At 31.9% G+C, this 18,741-nt stretch overlaps 1 protein-coding gene across 1 annotated transcript; it reads right to left on the bottom strand.

The window, feature by feature from the left end:
* Positions 1 to 6,747: 6,747 nt before the first annotated feature.
* Positions 6,748 to 17,259, bottom strand: LOC127698477 (solute carrier family 46 member 3-like). The gene is made up of 4 exons (XM_052201960.1): positions 16,076 to 17,259; positions 13,872 to 13,955; positions 9,969 to 10,125; positions 6,748 to 8,754 (listed from the first exon to the last, which is right to left on the bottom strand). Exons 1-4 carry the CDS (start codon positions 17,172 to 17,174, stop codon positions 8,595 to 8,597), a joined length of 1,500 nt encoding a protein of 499 aa, XP_052057920.1. The 5' UTR covers positions 17,175 to 17,259; the 3' UTR covers positions 6,748 to 8,594.
* Between the last annotated feature and the right edge of the window lie 1,482 nt (positions 17,260 to 18,741).

Below are 18,741 nucleotides of genomic sequence, written 5' to 3'. Positions count from 1 at the left end.
AAATTCACACACCTAATTAAATGGGCATTTAAAAAATCGGAATGCGAATACATATGTTCAAACTCTTTTAGGTCATTTTTTTAGTAGCAACAAACAAAAGAACGATGTCAATTGGACATGCTTTGATACTATATCTGCCCTTGAATTTTTACTTGATAACATTTTTGTTCGCTTTGGAGATTCCGTATATCGTCAAGTTATCGGAATTCCAATGGGGACTAACTGTGCACCACTTATTGCGGACCTGTTTTTGTATTGTTATGAGTTACAATGTATGACTAAAATCAGCAAAGACCAATCGAAACAACATCTGATACAAAAATTTAACAATACTTTTAGATATTTGGATGATATATTGGCTCTCAATACTGACGACTTCAGTATGTATACTAAAGAAATTTATCCTGTTGAACTTACTTTAAATAAAGCTAAATACTAACAATGTCCACTGTCCTTTCTTCGATCTTGATATCTATATCATTAACGGGAAGCTTAATACAAAAATTTATGATAAAAGAGATGATTTTTCATTTCCTATCGTTAATTATCCATTTTTAGATGGTGGCGTTCCCTTGTCACCATATTATGGTGTTTATATATCTCAACTTGTATGATTCGCTCGTGTATGTAACAACGTATTAGAATTTAGCGAGAAAAATTTATGTATTACTAAAACATTATTACACCAGGGTTTTCGATATCATAAACTAGTCAAAACATTTACTAAATTTTATCATCGGTATAAGGACATCATTCGTAAATATAACTCAACATGCAGACATCTTATACGTTCGGGTATTTCACATCCAATCTTTTATGGTAATATTCTTTACAAAGCACAATAATGTCAGTATTCACCTCAAAAGCTAACCAAACCTTTAAACAGACTTATTAAGGGATATAGTTACGATACTGTTGTCAGGTCATTAAAGATTGCATATTTTGGCTTTAATATTGATTCACTTATAGGGTTTTTGCATCGGTATTAAACACATTTATTCTAAAACCAGTTGTTGGCATGACACGGGTTATGTTCTTCTCATATATTTTATGACGGTATAATACTAAACCCCTAACAGGAGGGATTGTGCCTGATATTCATATGATGAAGACATAATCTTTCAATCAGTTTAATTGAGGTCTGGAGCTGGCATGTCAGTAACTGCTAGTAGTCTGTTGTTATTTATGTATTATTGTCATTTTGTTTATTTTCTTTTGTTTCCTATTCTGACATCGGACTCGGACTTCTCTTATACTGAGTTTTACTGTGCGTACTGTTGTGCGTTTGTTTTTTCTACATTGGCTAGAGGTATAGGGGGAGGGTTGAGATCTCAAAAAACATGTTTAACCCCGCCGCATTTTTGTGCCTGTCCCAAATCAGGAGCCTCTGGCCTTTGTTAGTCTTGTATCATTTTTAATTTTAGTTTCCTGTGTATAATTTGGAGTTTAGTATGACGTCCATTATCACTGAACTAGTATACATATTTGTTTAGGGGCCAGCTGAAGGACGCCTCCGGGTGCGGGAGTTTCTCGCTGCACTGAAGACCCATTGGTGGCCTTCGGCTGTTGTCGGCTGTTGTCTGCTCTATGGTCCGGTTGTTGTCTCTTTGACACATTCCCCATTTCCATTCTCAATTTTATGTCACCTTACCATGCAACATTATTCTGACTCTGAACGGACCAGTCTTTATTCTTACTCCTAAATGCAGCATGCTTTGCAGAGAAGCAATAAATACCAATTTTCAAGTCATTGGTTTGACCTGGCTGGGGGTTCAAACCCACAACCTCCCTCATTCTATGCAAGCACCCATTCAGACATATTTGAAATAAATACATGAAGACATTAAGTCAAAAATGCTTTAATACAACATTAAATATGCAACAATAACAAATTGGATCAATTGAAACACCACTATTTAATGAATTCAAATTTATTGATGGAAAATTTTGATTCCAGGAATGATGTAATAAGCCATAGACTGCAAGGAGCCTGTATCACTCATGAAATGTATGCATTATATTTATTTATTATCAGTAACAGTAAAGTAAATAGTTTTCTCCTGTGAAAACCAAATCACTGAATACATTTAAAATAAAGAGCTGAGCCATGAGCGCATGATACGCCAATCGCCCTTTTAGTTTTGATGATTTTTTAACAAATGAAGTTCCACAACTCCCAAATGTCATATCAGAAATTTATAAAAATAAAAGGGAGCTTATTTCAATAGATAAAAACAAGTCACCATAGTTTCATGAAAACTGCTCAAAGCATTTTTGAGTTATTGTCTGAAAACTGGAAAATCCCCCCTTTTTTATGAAAAAAATTTCCGAACTCAAAGTGTTGATGACAGATGGACAGACGGAATTATAACTCTTGATAATAATATTTTTTTTTATAAGGGTTGAGTGCCAGCAAACATGTTTAACCCCGCCAAAAACTGTATGTGCCTGTTCCAAGTCAGGAGCCTGTAATTTAGTGGTTGACGTTTGTGGCTGTATTATGTTTGTTTTTCTTTTCTTGTTTTGTACATAAATCAGGCTGTTAGTTTTATTGTTTAATTGATTTACATTTGTCATTTCCAGACATTTTATAGCTTGCTATGTGGTATGGGTTTTGCTCATTGTTGAAGGCTGTACAGTAAACTACAGTTGCTAATTTCTACATCATTTGGTCTATGGTAGAGAGCTATCTCATTGGTAATCATACCACATATTCTTATTTTTTTTTATATTAGTCCTGACCAAAAAAACCAGATGTGCTTACAGCTGAGTTGATCATGCATAACTGTGAAATAAGACAACCTTAAAATGATTCCAGTAAACTGTGCAGTTCTTATGTGTCCTAGCAGTTTCATCAGAATAAACAACAGACAATGGATGCCAAGTAATGACAAAAGTTCACATGGCAAATAGGCCAGATGAGATTAATCAAATGAAAGACACAATATATATAAAAATTATAAAATATCTATAACATACTCAATGTAAGATAGTAGAAAGACAAAGTAAGAAAAATAATTGACTTTCACCTGCCAGATCTAAAATCATATTTGTAATTAAATTGTTGATGGTTCATTATCCCATGAAATGAAACAAATTCCATTTTTCCTTTATTGACATTAACCTAAAATAAATTTGTTTTGTACATTGTAGTTTTTTTAGTTTGAATTCCTTTGAAAAACTCAATTGCAAGCATGATCTTACAACAAAAAACCTAAACCTTGCACCAACTGATCTTATGATATTAACAAAACAATGACTTTAAATCTGTGAGGTCAAACGTTTCTTGTTGTGATGCTACTTTTACGGGAAACAATTCTTCTATTCCAAATTAATTCATCAACAAGATCCTTCTAAAGAAGCTTTGGAGTTTGCATTATGCATGGATAAAGATCTAATTATAAAGATAATAAATAAGTGAAATTTTAATTCCACTACATGTTCACACTTTTCTCACCTAAAGCTGATAAAAGCTTTAGTTCATTTTATGGTTAGTACCTTGTATGAAATACTAATTCTAATATGACGTGCTTCTTTCGCTTTGTAAACAACACTGTGATAAAATTCTCGATATATCTATACTTGGCGCAGACTCAGAGATGTGCATATTGGTGGCTGTTACTATTTACCTCCCACGTAAATCCACATGTATCGTAACCTATGTGCAAACACTATGTCGATTTCGTTGTGTTCAAATTGAAATTGAAAAAGAAACTACAGAACCGTTATTCCTATTATAATGCATAACAAAAAGAATTAATGCACAAGAGCTTAAAAAATGTATAAAATCAAAATCAAATAAAATTCCGCGAAATTTCATGAATAATCTTGGCGCATTAACGTCATGTCATAACATGACGTCAGTCATACGAATGAAAACTCTCAAGCTGATGGTTTTCCGTTACGTATACGCCATAAATTCGGATAATATTGCATTAAAATGGAGTTTTGAGGTAGGTGTTGTTTCATTTTCTATTCCATTGCATTATTTGCACATTTGTGGATTTCAGCAAGTCAACATGGCGGCTCACTCATTAGTTACGACATGTCAACTCTGGATTTGACAGTAAATAGTAGCCAACGAAAAAAAAGTGTTTGGGTTAAGAATTATGAGAATTGAACAAATTTTTCTAGTGCTTATTTAAGAAATAATTCATGTAAGACTTATATTTATTTGAAATTTGTAGCTTTGATCTTACAGGGGTAAAAAAGAACAGCCATACACACGGCAATCTTACCTTCGCCTCAGTTTTTAAATTACCGTATATAACGCTCAGGATAAAATTCGAATATCACGGCCCAGGCCATGTGTAAATGTCCAACAAATCTATGGCTTCCATGAATTATTTCTTAAACATACATTGTCAATAGACCTTCTTAATGTGCCCTTTTACTTAAATACTATTGTTTGCTCTATCTACATCTAATTTACTGTAACCCAATTACAAGTCATTCAAACATAATTCAGTGCATACCATAAAAAATAATAAAAAAAGGAGGGGACTTATTAGAATTCTTCAGGAATTTCCTTGAAATAGAAAATAAAATCAGATTTCATGTGACACCAAGTACATTTTGAGAACAATTATCAGGTTCTTATGATTTGAGCATATACATTATAATATAGGGTTGTTAAAGGACATTTATGAGGTGCTAGTTTAATTTATGTTTAAATTTTGGAAGGTAATGCTTAAAGGAGCAGGATTATACAGTGATGTAGGAGTTTGCACTTAATAACAAACAGCAAAATCAGATTTTTTTTAAATCATCATGTAAATTATGAAAACCAAAAAAGGAACAAAATTACAAAACTGAAATAACCGTACCAATTTTACTCTTTCAGAAAGGCTTACCATATAAATTCAATGCTAATTTTTATTTTATACATATTGAAATTCTTAATTTAGATTAGGACAGCGATTGATTTCTTCATCTCACTTACAGAAGTCACCACATGAAAGACCATAATTCTATATTTAACACCATTTAAAAATATAACGAATGAAAGACTTAAAGTGCACGTTCATGCTGTGCGGAGATAAATAAAAGTCAAATAATAAAATTTTAAATAGCTATAGTGATATAATATAAAATGGAATATGTACTCCAAAATTGGAATATCGAATCACACAAACAAAAAGACAAACATATAACACAACCATGTAGATATGATCATTGATGTTGATTAAAATTATCAACTACTGAAATAAATGTGGATAGTGTCCACATGTGGACACAGATGATGCCCCCGCTTGCATATCATATAGTTATAAAGGGAGATAACTGAAGAATGGTAAAAGTGACGCTACCCAAATTTGAACTTGATCTGAGTTTTGTGGTAATAAGCATTGTGTGTAAGTCTCGTAACATTTGGTTGAGGCTAACTTAAGTAGAGAACAGAAACTAAAAATTCAGCAATTTTTCTATTTGTAAACATGCATAACTCTAGAACGGTTGTGTATAAGTTTTTTAACATTTGGTTGAGACAAACTAAAGTTAGAGAACGGAAACGAAAAATTCAGCAATTTTCATGTTTATAAACGGACATAACTCAAGAATGGTAAAAGTGTCGCCACAAAATTTCATAATTAATCTGTATTATCTAGTATTAAGCATTGTGTATAAGATTCATAACATTTGGTTGAGGCAAACTAAAGTTAGAAAAACAGAAACAAAAAATTTGTACTTGATCTTAGTTTTGTGGTAATGAAAATTGTGTATAGGTTTCATAATGTTTGGTTGGGGCAAACTTACAGAATGGAAACTAAAAGTTTTCCAATCTTTCGATTTATAAAGGGGCATAACTCAATAATGGTTAAAGTGACACTACCCAAATTCAACTTGATCTGTGTTTTATCAGTGGAACTCAAAATTAAACATTGCATTGTATAAAGCATTGATTGTGGTTGATTCAACTATAATGATGGACAAAGGAAGATAACTCAAATTTTAAAAATTACTTGATATTTAGAAGAAAATGAAAATTTTGCAATTTTTCCATTTATAAAGGGGCATAACTTTAGAACGGTTAAAGTGACGCCACCAAAATTCAAACTTGATCTGTGTTTTGTGGTAATAAGCATTGTGTATAAGTTTCATAACATTTGGTTGAGGCAAACTCAAGTTAGAGAACAGAAACCAATTTTGGGACGTACGGATGTACAGATGGACAAGGGTAAAACTTAATGCCCCCGCCGCTACGGCCGGGGCATAAAAATTAAACACAATTTACATTTATCAGATGTAATGCAATAAAATATGAGTTAAGTTAATATGCCATGCCTTATTCCTGAAAAGTATTCAAGCATAATTAACAGGCATTTGTTACTATCAGGAAAGTGTTGTTTTTTTTTTTGGCTAAGCCTTCAAATGCCCCTCTTCCTATTAAATTAATGAGAATAAAATACTTCTTCTAAAAATGTCAGAAATTCAGAATAATTTCATATATGATCTTGTTTAATTATGAGGGCTGTTCTAATGCAGATCTTGCTACATATTCTGTCGCAGATCCTTTTCCTAAGATCTGCAGATTTCAAGAAACACATGTTATTTGACATAATACGAAAGATATTTTATAAAGCTTTGGTAATACAAACCCTAAAAGTTATCTATGTGATAAATTTCAATTAAGATAAAAAAAGAGAGAAAAGTTTAATCAATATTTTTGCAATTATTTAAATTTTTAAAGCTATAAAATAAAATCTGCAAAATTACTATGCAATAACAAATAATTTTAAAGAAGAATAATCACAATTTGGCTTAATTTATTTGGCTTATATCGTATAGAAATTACATGAAAAATGTATATATTACAATTTATCTACTTTACACTTACACATATATTGCCTTTAGACAAAATAACACATATGTGCATATTAATTAAAAACATTGTGATGCAAAATAGATAAGTTACAAATGCTACTTAACAAATAAAATTAAAAAAAAAACATCATTAACACTTTGATAGCAATTATCATAAAATTACAAGTAAGGTCAGTCCCTCCCCTTGATTGACTCTCCCACTCTCAAGGGCCTGAACAGTTTGTGTAATAAAAACATATCATGAACACAGGATTTTGATTGGCACTCTCTGAATGAGAGGGCCAATCAGCTGGTAGCTTAATGTTATTGAGATAACTAAATACAGAGCAAATTCTGGTTGATTGATGATTTTCAATTTTTAATGACTAGGCCTAGAGGCATTAATGTAGCCATGGTAGAGCGATGGAATATAACAACTAAAAATTTTGTTTATGAATTATATCTGAATTTGCATACAATGTAAACAAACTTACATGCTATGGTATGGGAACCAGTCTAAATTGTAGTTAGGTCAAAAGTAGGTCACTAATATCATCTATACTCAAGGGCTATAATCGGATCAAAGAAGGTTAACTGAGGCAAAAATTGGATAAAATCTGGGAAAAGTAAGAGGATGCCACATTTTATAAATCAAAATGATTATAGCAACAAAATAATTTTTAAACATAGTATTTATTCAATTTTGGCACTTAAATATAAGATCAGACAATTCTGTTTACCGGACATTTGGACTGATGAGCAGCCAATATTTGTTTACCAGACAACATAATTATCTGACTGGTCTGATGGTCCAGTATATTTTTGAAAGTCTGAACTTTTGTACCGCTTACACAATTACACTTCAAGTATCAAAATAAATGGCTGAAAACAGGGTAGAAAACTGTATTTTTCATGAAAATTTGAAAGTGCAATGGTAGTAAAAAGGACATAAGTTTGATAATAGGGTCTAAACTTACAAGTAAGTTTTTAACAGCAAACTATGAGCTTTGTGACCTCTATGGGAATGAGGGAGCAGACATATGACACCTGCATGAGCTTTATGAGCTTTGTTAACATTTTTTTAGTTACAACAAGAATGCTTCTTCCAATATGGTGAAATAGTTCTTCAGTGAGAAAATATTGCACTTATAATTAAACATGAGTAAGATGAATATCTATTTAACAAACATTATATAATTATCTAATAAACAACAAATACCATAACATTTAAATCTTTCATTCTTTTGCTTTAAGTGGCAATTTCATTCTTAGTTTCACTTTTCTATTCAAGTCTCAACAAAAACTAATAATACTGGATATTACCACATAATCTTTTAAGTAATCAGACAATACAACAATTATAACATGAAGCCTCCATTACATATCAAATATAAACATAGATAAAAGTAGATGTGGGGTATTTCTCAATGTAACAGCAACTCTAAACCATACACAGTCTATAAAAGTTGTGAATAAATCAAAGAGAAACAACATTAATAACAGAGTGTCTAGGTACAAATGTATACCAATTTCATTCTTCTAAACATACAAATGAATAGTTTTATAATATAAGAAAAAACATTAATTAAAACTAATATCATGTTAACATAAATTTCTTAAGATTTTTTTGGTGGATTGGGCTCTAATAAACACACATTTTCTTTTTTGTTTTTGAGATGTTGGGTTGCTGTCTGATTGTCATATGTCCCCATTCTCTTTAAGTCAAATAACATCTTCTTTTTGACCTATACAATGTTTCAGACCTATGTCTAACCATTAATGTAATTTACAATCTATACATTAACTTCAGTATTACTAATAACACTGATAGCTTGACTACTTTCTTCTTGATCTTGTAATTGTTGATAACTCTGACTTGTAGTTATGCCTTCATTTTCTCCATTCATTCTTTCATATTCTGTTGGTCCATTCATTTCTACATATTTAATTGCACTGCCAAATACAAAATAAATCATTTATGGTTAACTATTACTTTAAAAAACGCATATACATGTACTGCAAATTTAGAAATTTTTGCAAGCATTTATACTTGTGATTGCTTAACAATGGACCAAAATGTTAGTTAAATTATTATGATTTCAGAAAATGCTACATTGTTATAATGATATCAAATTTGTAATGCTAGTTTTTATTTTTTGCAAAAACCTACCCAGTCCAGTCACACTGGAATAATAAAAACATTCTGAAAAATTTCTGAATTTACAGTATCTAAAAAGCATCAAAAATTTTATATTAAGTATTCAAACTACTGTCATGTCTTATTAATTTTACAGTGAATAAATGCATAATGTCAAATTTGAATTTTGAAATCATCATATCCAATTTAAGAAATGTTTACATTAAATACAATGTTTGTCAAGGTGTTGAACATTTCACTAGGCATTTGAACCAATCAACAACGTTTGTTTACTAGTCAAACACAAGTTTAGCTGGACTGAACAATAAAACAGAATTGTTAGATGTTTGATTTCATGTGAATGTTTGTAATCATAAATACAAGCATTTTACATGTTCACTTTATTATTTAAAAGTTTGCCATACATTAACAAGGGTCATTTGATTTTCAAGTTAAAAAAAATTATAAGCCCTTGCAGCCTGACTTGTATTTCTTCTTATTACATAGGCATTCTGCTTCTGTGTATCTACTATGATTCCCCAAACACCTAGGAGGAAAGGTCATGTGTTTTGTATGCAACCAGAAATGTATACTGGAGTTACCATTCTTTGCAGGGCTGACAGTTGGTGTGTGTTGTTTTGTTGGCCATGAAGCCAAATGATGAAACCAATATGCAATATTTCCTGGGGTTTTTTTGGTAATAAATTCTGTAATTTTTTTTTTTTTTTTTTTTGCCATTTGCATGCTAAATGCACTGGTGCAGTAGCTGTTTCAAAGATTGAATTAAAAAAAAGAATTTGCTACAAAATGTATTGTAAATTAAAGTTTAATTAACCCCCACTAAATCTGCCTCGGTATTCCACATTAGAGAACTAATTTTCTGTTGGCTATATTGTAAAGATGTCTACCATTATTTTTATTATTTTACGAGAACATTGTCAGTATTTTTAAGTTTTTAACAAATTACCATTGACCAAATTCCCATTATGGCATAGCAGAACCAAAATGAATTACATGGAATGTTACTTACATAGTAAAAGCAACAGGAATGACTAGAAGCGTGACAGAGATAACAAACACAAATCCACTGAAGAACTTGAATGTATGTAAATATATAGCCTGGAACATCAGGGGTGCTAGGAAGTACGAGATACTCTCTCCACAATGCATCAAGGCAAATAAACTACCTGTAAATATTAAAAACAATGTATATATAAATATAAAGGACAGTTGTGATGATGTCTCACCTACATCAACTTTGGTATAAACATGATAAAAGGTGTGTTTGGTTTCTTCAAATTTATCCATCTCAAAAATTTAAATGTACCATAATGTACATTTCCTTTTGGAAGTGCAAAGTGCAACCTTATAATTATATGCATTAACAAATATTTTTGACTTGAGAATCCAAGGAGTCTGTATCACTCATCTGGCATTACACTATAACAATTAGCATGGTTTTTAAATTGAGTAAATCCTTTTTCAAACCTTATGAAAAAAGAAGCTACAATTAAGGCCTATTTGGCCAGACAAATTTGCATAACGTTATTAATCATTAAATCTTATAACCATGTATTTATGTTTAAACAAAATATTGTAATCGATGTCGCATTATTTACATGTGTATGACCTTGTCATTTCATGATTACATTCTCATTAACAGAATTTACTAGATAACAACATTCATAGATTTGCTGTTAGAATTTATAACATAGTGTGCAGCTAAAATTTTAACAGGAGAGAGACTGTGCTACAGTATAATAGTCTATGTAAATATTTTCAGCAACCTTGACCGATTGGACATGCACAGTATGGTTTTTGTTACAATTTTATGATAAATTTGTAATAAGGTCATACTTTTGTTATTCTTTTTATTTCAGCTACTGCAAACCACTTATATACACAGAACTTAGGAAGTAAATGTTAGGTATAATTTAAGATAAAATATAAAATAAACTGTTATCACAGAGATATATCTCGCCTTTTTGTAATTTTGATAATGCAAATGTTGAAATTAAAATAGCAATACTTTAACATGTAAGTTATGCAAATATTCAAAGTGGATGAACCATGACTGAACGTACATGGCTAAACAATCTCCATGGAATGAGATGTGCCAATGCTAATAAAACTGCATACCAAATACCATTGACTTATCATAAGTCGTTCCCTTTAAACAAACCTAAACACAAATATTAACTATGTAAAGTTTCAAAGTCAATGAACCATGATCAGGGGTGGGGCTATATAATCTCCATGGAAACGATACTTGCAAATGCCAATAAATTTGCATACCAAATATCATTGACTTACATGTAACATTAGCAGTTCATCTTAAACTGATCTAATCACAAACTAATACATGTAAACTAAGCAAAAGTTTCAAAGTAAATAGATCATGACTGAGGGGATGGGGCCAAATATATTCTCCCTGGAAATGAGATGTGCTAATGCTTATACAACTGAACACCAATTAACATTGGCCTACCACTAATGGTTCCCCTTGAACTGACCTAATCACAAACTAATACATGTTAACTTAGCAAAGTTTTCAAAGTCTATAGACCATGACTAAGGGAGTGGAGCCAAATAATCTCCATGGAAATGAGATATGCCAATGCTTATACAACTGCATACCAAATATCATTGACCTACCACTAGTGGTTCCCCATAAATTGACCTAATCACAAACTAATACACGTAAACTATGAAAAGTTTCAAAGTCAATAGACCTTGACTGAGGGGGCGGGGCCAAATAATCTCCATGGTAATGAGATGTGCCAATGCTAATACAACTGCATACCAAATATCATTGACCTACAACTAGTGGTTCACCATGAACTAGACCTAATCACAAACTAATACATTGTTGACGCCGCCGACACCAGAAACAGCATACCTATGTCTCGCTTTTTTACTCTGTCAAGGCGAGACAAAAACCATCCAATTTACTGTTAAAATTACAAAGGGGAAGGTGCATTAAGGGTCTTGATTTGGCCTATAAATTAAAGAATTGCAAAATTGTTTTATAATTGCATATTCAAAACCTAATATATTTAAAGTTGATATTCAGTAAACTACATAAACACAAGTTCTGGTGAGCTTTTCAAATCAACTACATAACAAAATATATGCATTAACATACATACTAAAGTTTTGAAAACAACACAATTTCAAACATGTTATGCATGGTAAGATAATATTCATGTATCAAATATGATGTCAAATATTAACAGCAATAACTGTCCTTTCCTAAATTTGGATATTTCAGTATTACACCAGAAACTCTACACAAAAATTTACGACAAAATGGATGATTTTTCTTTCCCTATTGTTAATTTTCATTTTTGGAAAGTGATGTTCCTTTGGCACCGCCTTACGGTGTTTATATATCTCAACTCGTTCACTATGCTTGTGTAAGTGACGTTTAGAATTTCAATGAGCTTAATTAATGTACTACTAGTAAATTATCAAGTCAGGGATTTCGTTACCACAAATTACTTAAAACCTTTACTAAATTCTTCCATACATACAAAGATCTGGTTTGCAAGTTTGGCTGTACCTGTAGAAAACTTATTTCAAACGGAATAGCACATACTAAATTTTACAGTGATGTTGTTAACCGAGCCCGGAAATTTAGATACGATTGGGTAAACTTATCAATCCTTTAAATAAACTTATTATAAAAGGTTACCTATTCAATACTGTAATTAAATCTTTGAATATTGTTTTTATTAGTATAAATATTGATTTTGTTATCAGTAAATTAAAACCATACTAAATATTACACATATGTACTTTCACTGCACTACAATCTGTTGATACCTATATTTTGGCATTTCACAAGGTCATGTTTTTCTCTGACTGTTAATGATGTCTTACAGTACACTAAATCCATTGGATGTTGAATGTGTACTGATTATGCTGATTGATATTTTAGTCTTTGATACATGATTTTTATATTAGTTGTTAACGGCTTTGAACTAGCTGTCAGTAACTGCCAGTACTCTCAGATCTGTACTTAGTCTCTTTTTTGTTGTTAGGGATGAGGGATAGATATATACCTTGCCACGCCCTGTCTGTGTTTTTCTTTGTATCGATCTGATGAGTTAAGCCTTTTTCAACTGATTTTTATAGTTTGTTCTTATGTTGTGCTGTTACACCACTGTCCCAGGTTAGGTTGAGGGTTTAGTGCTCACAAACATGTTTAACCCCGCCACATTCTTTATGTGCCTGTCCCAAGTCAGGAGCCTGTAGTTCAGTGGTTGTAGTTGGTTCATGTCTTGTCATATTTATTTTTCGTAAATTGTTTTGTTATAAATTAGGCCTTTAGTTTTCTCAATTGAATTGTTTCATATTTTTCATGTCAGGCCTTTAATAGCTGACTATAAAGTATGGGTTTTTCTCATTGTTGAAGGCCGTACGGTTGCCTATAATTGCTTACATCCACTTCATTTTAATTTTGGTGGATAGTTGTCTCATTGGCAATCATACCACATCTCCTTATTATTATAATGCTGATGACAAATAAAAGTTAAAAGCATAGTTTTAGTAAAGATGTATGGAAAATAAAGTGTATATATATATCTTAAAACATAGCATAAGTTAGATATTGTAGCTTTTATTGCCAGGTTTTTCAATTTTCTGACTGCTTAGCCCTATTACAAATGTACATTGTTATTTCAAAAGAACTTTTTAAGACTTTGAAAACAGATTCAAAGTCAGAATCAATTCTCTGCACAAACTGGCACACTGCTTTAAACAATAATATGTGAGGCAATTAGCTCATTTATTCTTGTATAAAATTATTTTATTGATTCTAGTAGAAAACAACTTGTATGACTTTCTTTTTGGATCCATGTACATGTATGTCTATTTGATCACTCAGATATTCAATGTACACTTGAAATGGTTTTCATTGGGAGATTCTTACCTTGGTCCGTTGTTTCAATACTGTTGGACACCACGGATCTCAACATAGGAAAAGGAAGCAACTCTCCAACCAGTAGCAGAATTGCTGAAAAGAAAATTAATGAACCATACGTGTAATTAAATAAAACAGTTGGTATCCTTAGAATATTTGTGAATCCACAGATATAGCCAAGATTTAATCCAATTTGTTGCTTTGATACAATCCCAATACATTAGTGGCAAATGCTGGTTTATTCAAATCTGTAAAGACCAGCAGTGTTCTTATTGATCATGTTGATTGATTATATTTCTATGTTAATCATGTTAATCATGGGACTGTTATTTAGAAGACATGGAAGAGGTGGCCATGGTTTCTACAGTTGTACAAAATGTAGCTGATCTTATATAGTCTAAAGTGCATACAAAATTTGATCAAACTATAAAACTTATTACTTTAGTGTAATATACTAGTGTATAGCCTGATACGACCGCAGAGGTCGAACCCTGAACAGTTGGGGCAAATTTGGACACAATATTCAAGCTTGATACTGTCATGACTGTCTGAATTTGGATTGTGATCACAATTTTGACATAATATAGGTTTCTGACACAAAATAAATGTGGTCAAAGATCTTACAAATCTATTGCACAATACTGTGCAATTGAAGGTTTCTTCTTGAAACTTTTCAAAAATTTGAAATTTGAAAAATTTTGAAAAAAAAATCCCCCCCCCAAACTTTTTGAATCCCTCCTTAGAGCAATTACACCCAAACTCAATCCCAGCCTTTCCTTTGTAGTATGGAACCATACCATAGAGATCCATTCACTTAAACACAAGTTGTTGTCTGGAAACTGAAAAATGCTTGTTTTTGGCCCTTTTTTGGCCCCTTATTCCTCCATGTTTGGGGCAATTACCCCTCAACTCAATCCCAGACTTCCCTTTGTAATATGAAACCTTGTGGTACAATGTCAGAGTGATCCATACACTCACACAGAAGTTATTGTACGGAAACAACAAAAATGCTTGTTTTTGGCCCCTTTTTGGCCCTTAAATCCTAAACTGTTGGCACAATAACCCCCCAAATGAATCTCAACCTTCTACTTGTGGTATTAAACATAGAAATCAAAATACTTATACACAAGTTATTATCCTGAAACTAGTAAAATGCTTGTTTTGGGCCCCTAATTCCTAAATGGTTGGGACCATCATCCCCAAAATCAATCCCAACCTTCCTTTTGTGGTATTGAACCTTCTTTGAAAATTTCATAGAGATCCATTCACTTAAACTAAAGTTATTGTCCAGAAACCAATGTGTCTTCGGACGACGACGACATCATACCATTATAAGATCCCAAAGTTATTGTCCAGAAACCAATGTGTCTTCGGACGACGATGACATCATACCATTATACGATCCCAAAAAATTTTTGCGGTCGTATAAAAACCAATAAGCAAATGTCACATGTAAGATGGACTACTACAAGTTCCTTAAGATTGTTTTTAACTTACATGTATATACATTGTACCTGTACACCTATTATGTATTATCATGACGATTACATTGTACTTCATAATTCATTTATTATGAAAACATTCCAATTTTACAAAATAAATAAGCACAAAGACCTCTTGTCTCTCAGCTTGGGGCAAAATCTCAACAACACTGTCAACACATAAATTATACACATGTAGGTGTGTACAATACAGATATTGAACTGTCATGATTTATATGCTAAATTTCTGATCAAAGATTACATTTGAAATTGAGTGGACATAAATGTAAAAAATTTCAGGACAATTATCCAATTTTTGCTCATGTTTTAAAAGATGCTGATAAAAGATCTGTGAAATGCAAATTATGGAGTGCAATTATTTTTAAAATTGGAAACTTTCAATTTCAGGCCACTCCCTATTTGTGACATGTACACGTATATACAAAAATATGCACATTTTGTGTCCATAGATTTTTTTATTTCTTGATTTGGTCCTGATTGCAGATCTATAATTTCTGTTAAAATTTATTCACATTTAGAGTTTGACATTTTGTGCAGACACACATCTATTGATGAAGAATGTTCCAAGAACATTACATGTTGACCTAAGTCACCCTATAGATTTTTTCTTTGTGTCGTTTTGGTTTCTGTTTCATTGATGCTTACCAACATTATCTTTTATTCCTTCTCCCTGTCAACTTCATCATTATCTAAATTCAAACTTGCTCTTACCAAAATATAACACAGTTTCATTCTTTACTACAGCAATCCACATGGTACCAATGGCTTTGGAGAATAAACCAATGAATGTAATATTAATGTCTGTAAGATACGGCTTTAATATAACTGGAGATGCTGCAGCTCCGATGGCAGCAACTACCATAGCAACAGCAGCAAACACACCAAATTTATCAGAATCCCACTGGTATGGCGGACCAATAAAGTACAACACCAATGTATTAATTTGTCCAAGATGAACTATGGCATAACTTTGAAATGCAATTATTGACAGCCATACTTTTATTAATTTCCTATTTTTGCAGCATTTAAAGAATCGTGATAATGGCTTAAATGTGTCAATGCAACAGTTGTTACTACCTTGATTACTGCTTATTCTATTTGCCGCGAGATTCTGTTGAGTTATTTCAACTTCCTTGACTAGAAAAAATGAAATTAAAAAGGAAATACAGCTACAAATAAATGTAAACCAAAATGGACGAAGAAATCCATTAGATTTAACCCAATATCCAACCATAATATTGGCAATTGCATAAGCTATGCCATTAAGAAATTCTTGGACACCTAGTCTTGTTGATCTGTTTTCCTTATCAGAACTATTGATTGCATAAAATGTTCCTCCTGCCAAAAAAGCAGTCATGCTACCACTCAATCCTCGCAACGCTGATGCCATGAATAAGCCATCCAAATTCCAACCTGTATACTGAATCATTATATATATAAATGAATATAGGACACTTCCTAATGATGGCATCCATAACAGTATTTTTCTGCGACCAGTTTTATCACTGATAGCACCCAACATTATCACTGTAATTACTGCAGGTAACCCTTCTGCAATCTGTAGGCTTAGTACTGACAGTGTAATTTCTTCATGGGTTAATGCATCTTGAACCGTATCTGTTAAATTAATACTAGGAGGAGTGGTACTTTTATGCTGTTTTTCTATTTCTTCTTTCACGTACTGTTGAAATAAGGGCAGTGTCATATGACGTGAGAGAAAAAATGCAAAGTATGCTACTTCTACTAAATATGGCTGGATCACACTTAGCAAGTGCATGCATTTGGTGTGGGCTCTTGATATCAAACTCATGTTTCTCCCTTATTTACTGCACATGTTCTTTACAAATATTGAAATAAACATTATTAAATTCGTGAAAAAATCGTTGCTCATACAGGAAACATTAATTGACATCTAATTTTCAAGTCGTAAGCAGAATAACCCCGACAACATTACGGTTTTGCTTAAACCAGAGTCAAAATACTCAATAGAAATAGAAAGTTAAGAAATCGACGGATTCCGTCTGGTTCAGCAAGATATCAACCGAAGCGAAATTGAAATCGTCTCTGTGGTTCCTAAATGTCGAAAACTGAAAGGTTGGTGTTATCAACTCCATATGGAAAAATGCTGGAACTGAATCGATAGGTCACTGTATACGCAAAGCCTGTCATAAAGCTGGGACTATTATAATAACTTTAATTAGTCAGTATAAAAGTCACAATATAAAGCCAAAATGCTCTTGGATACATACATATTACAGTATATATATTAACTATCCAGTCTGATATAGATAAAAAGTTGACCATAATGTATTGAATAGTATTGGTTATCATGTTAATATTGAAAATCGTGTTAAACAATTGAGATTAAACCATGTTGATCCATGTTCATAATATTTATTTCACCATTGTCCTAGTTATATGTATACAAATTTTACAAAGGTGAGACATTTTCATCATCATTTCGCACGAAATAGTGAATATAGCTTCTGGATTCCACCAGTAAAGAGTCAACAAAAAGATACATTTTATTTTAATGGCATACAAGATTGGAATATGTTGCCAAATAATGTTAAAAAAAAAAAGGAATTCAAAATTAGCGCCAAAGAGTACTTGACCAAAAGTTATAGTGCGGCTTCATCAGACTTCTTTTTATATTATTAAACTTATTTTTATTTAAATTATTTTTATATGAAGTTTTTTTGTCATATTAATTTGTGTGTTATCATTTTTTGTATGTCGAAACTGTAAGCCGTTTTCATGAAGGGACCCCTTTGGAAACAAGCTTTAGAGCTTTCATGGGTTATCCCTGATAAAATATCAGCACATTTTTTTCCATGCACTTAATTAAGGGTACTTCACTCATAAAATGCCATTATATTTTACAAAGTATGTGTTAGTATTGTCTTTATGTATTGTATATTGTGTATTGTAAAACTCATATGCTTGATATTTTATTGAATAAAATATTATTATTATTATTATTACTGCGTTAGGATTTTATGTTGTTTGGCATAATCATAGCATGGACATTTTTCTGTTTTAACCCTCAACAAGAACGCTCTAAGCCAAAAGTTGAAAAAGGCAGTGATTTATAAGTCAAATTTGCCAGAAGTAATTCATAAGTTTATTTTCATGAAAAATCCACACGGTTGAAATAAGTAGAAATGGTATGATTGCCTACTGTATCTGTATCTGTATCTGTCTAACTTCTGCCAATGAAGGCACTATTACGAATTAACCGCAAAACAGAGACACTATAGGATTAAACACATTTTTTCTAGAGGTTATTGATGTGTAAACCGGGGCGATTAACTCACAAACTGAATAAACTCCGAAGGACTTTTATGTAAAGTTTGTGAGTAAGAGACCCGGTTTAC

Source organism: Mytilus californianus, unplaced genomic scaffold, assembly GCF_021869535.1.
Source record: "Mytilus californianus isolate M0D057914Y unplaced genomic scaffold, xbMytCali1.0.p SCAF_4, whole genome shotgun sequence".
In the NCBI taxonomy this organism is placed as follows: Eukaryota; Metazoa; Mollusca; class Bivalvia; order Mytilida; family Mytilidae; genus Mytilus; species Mytilus californianus.
This window is presented reverse-complemented; position numbering and strand designations above follow the sequence as displayed.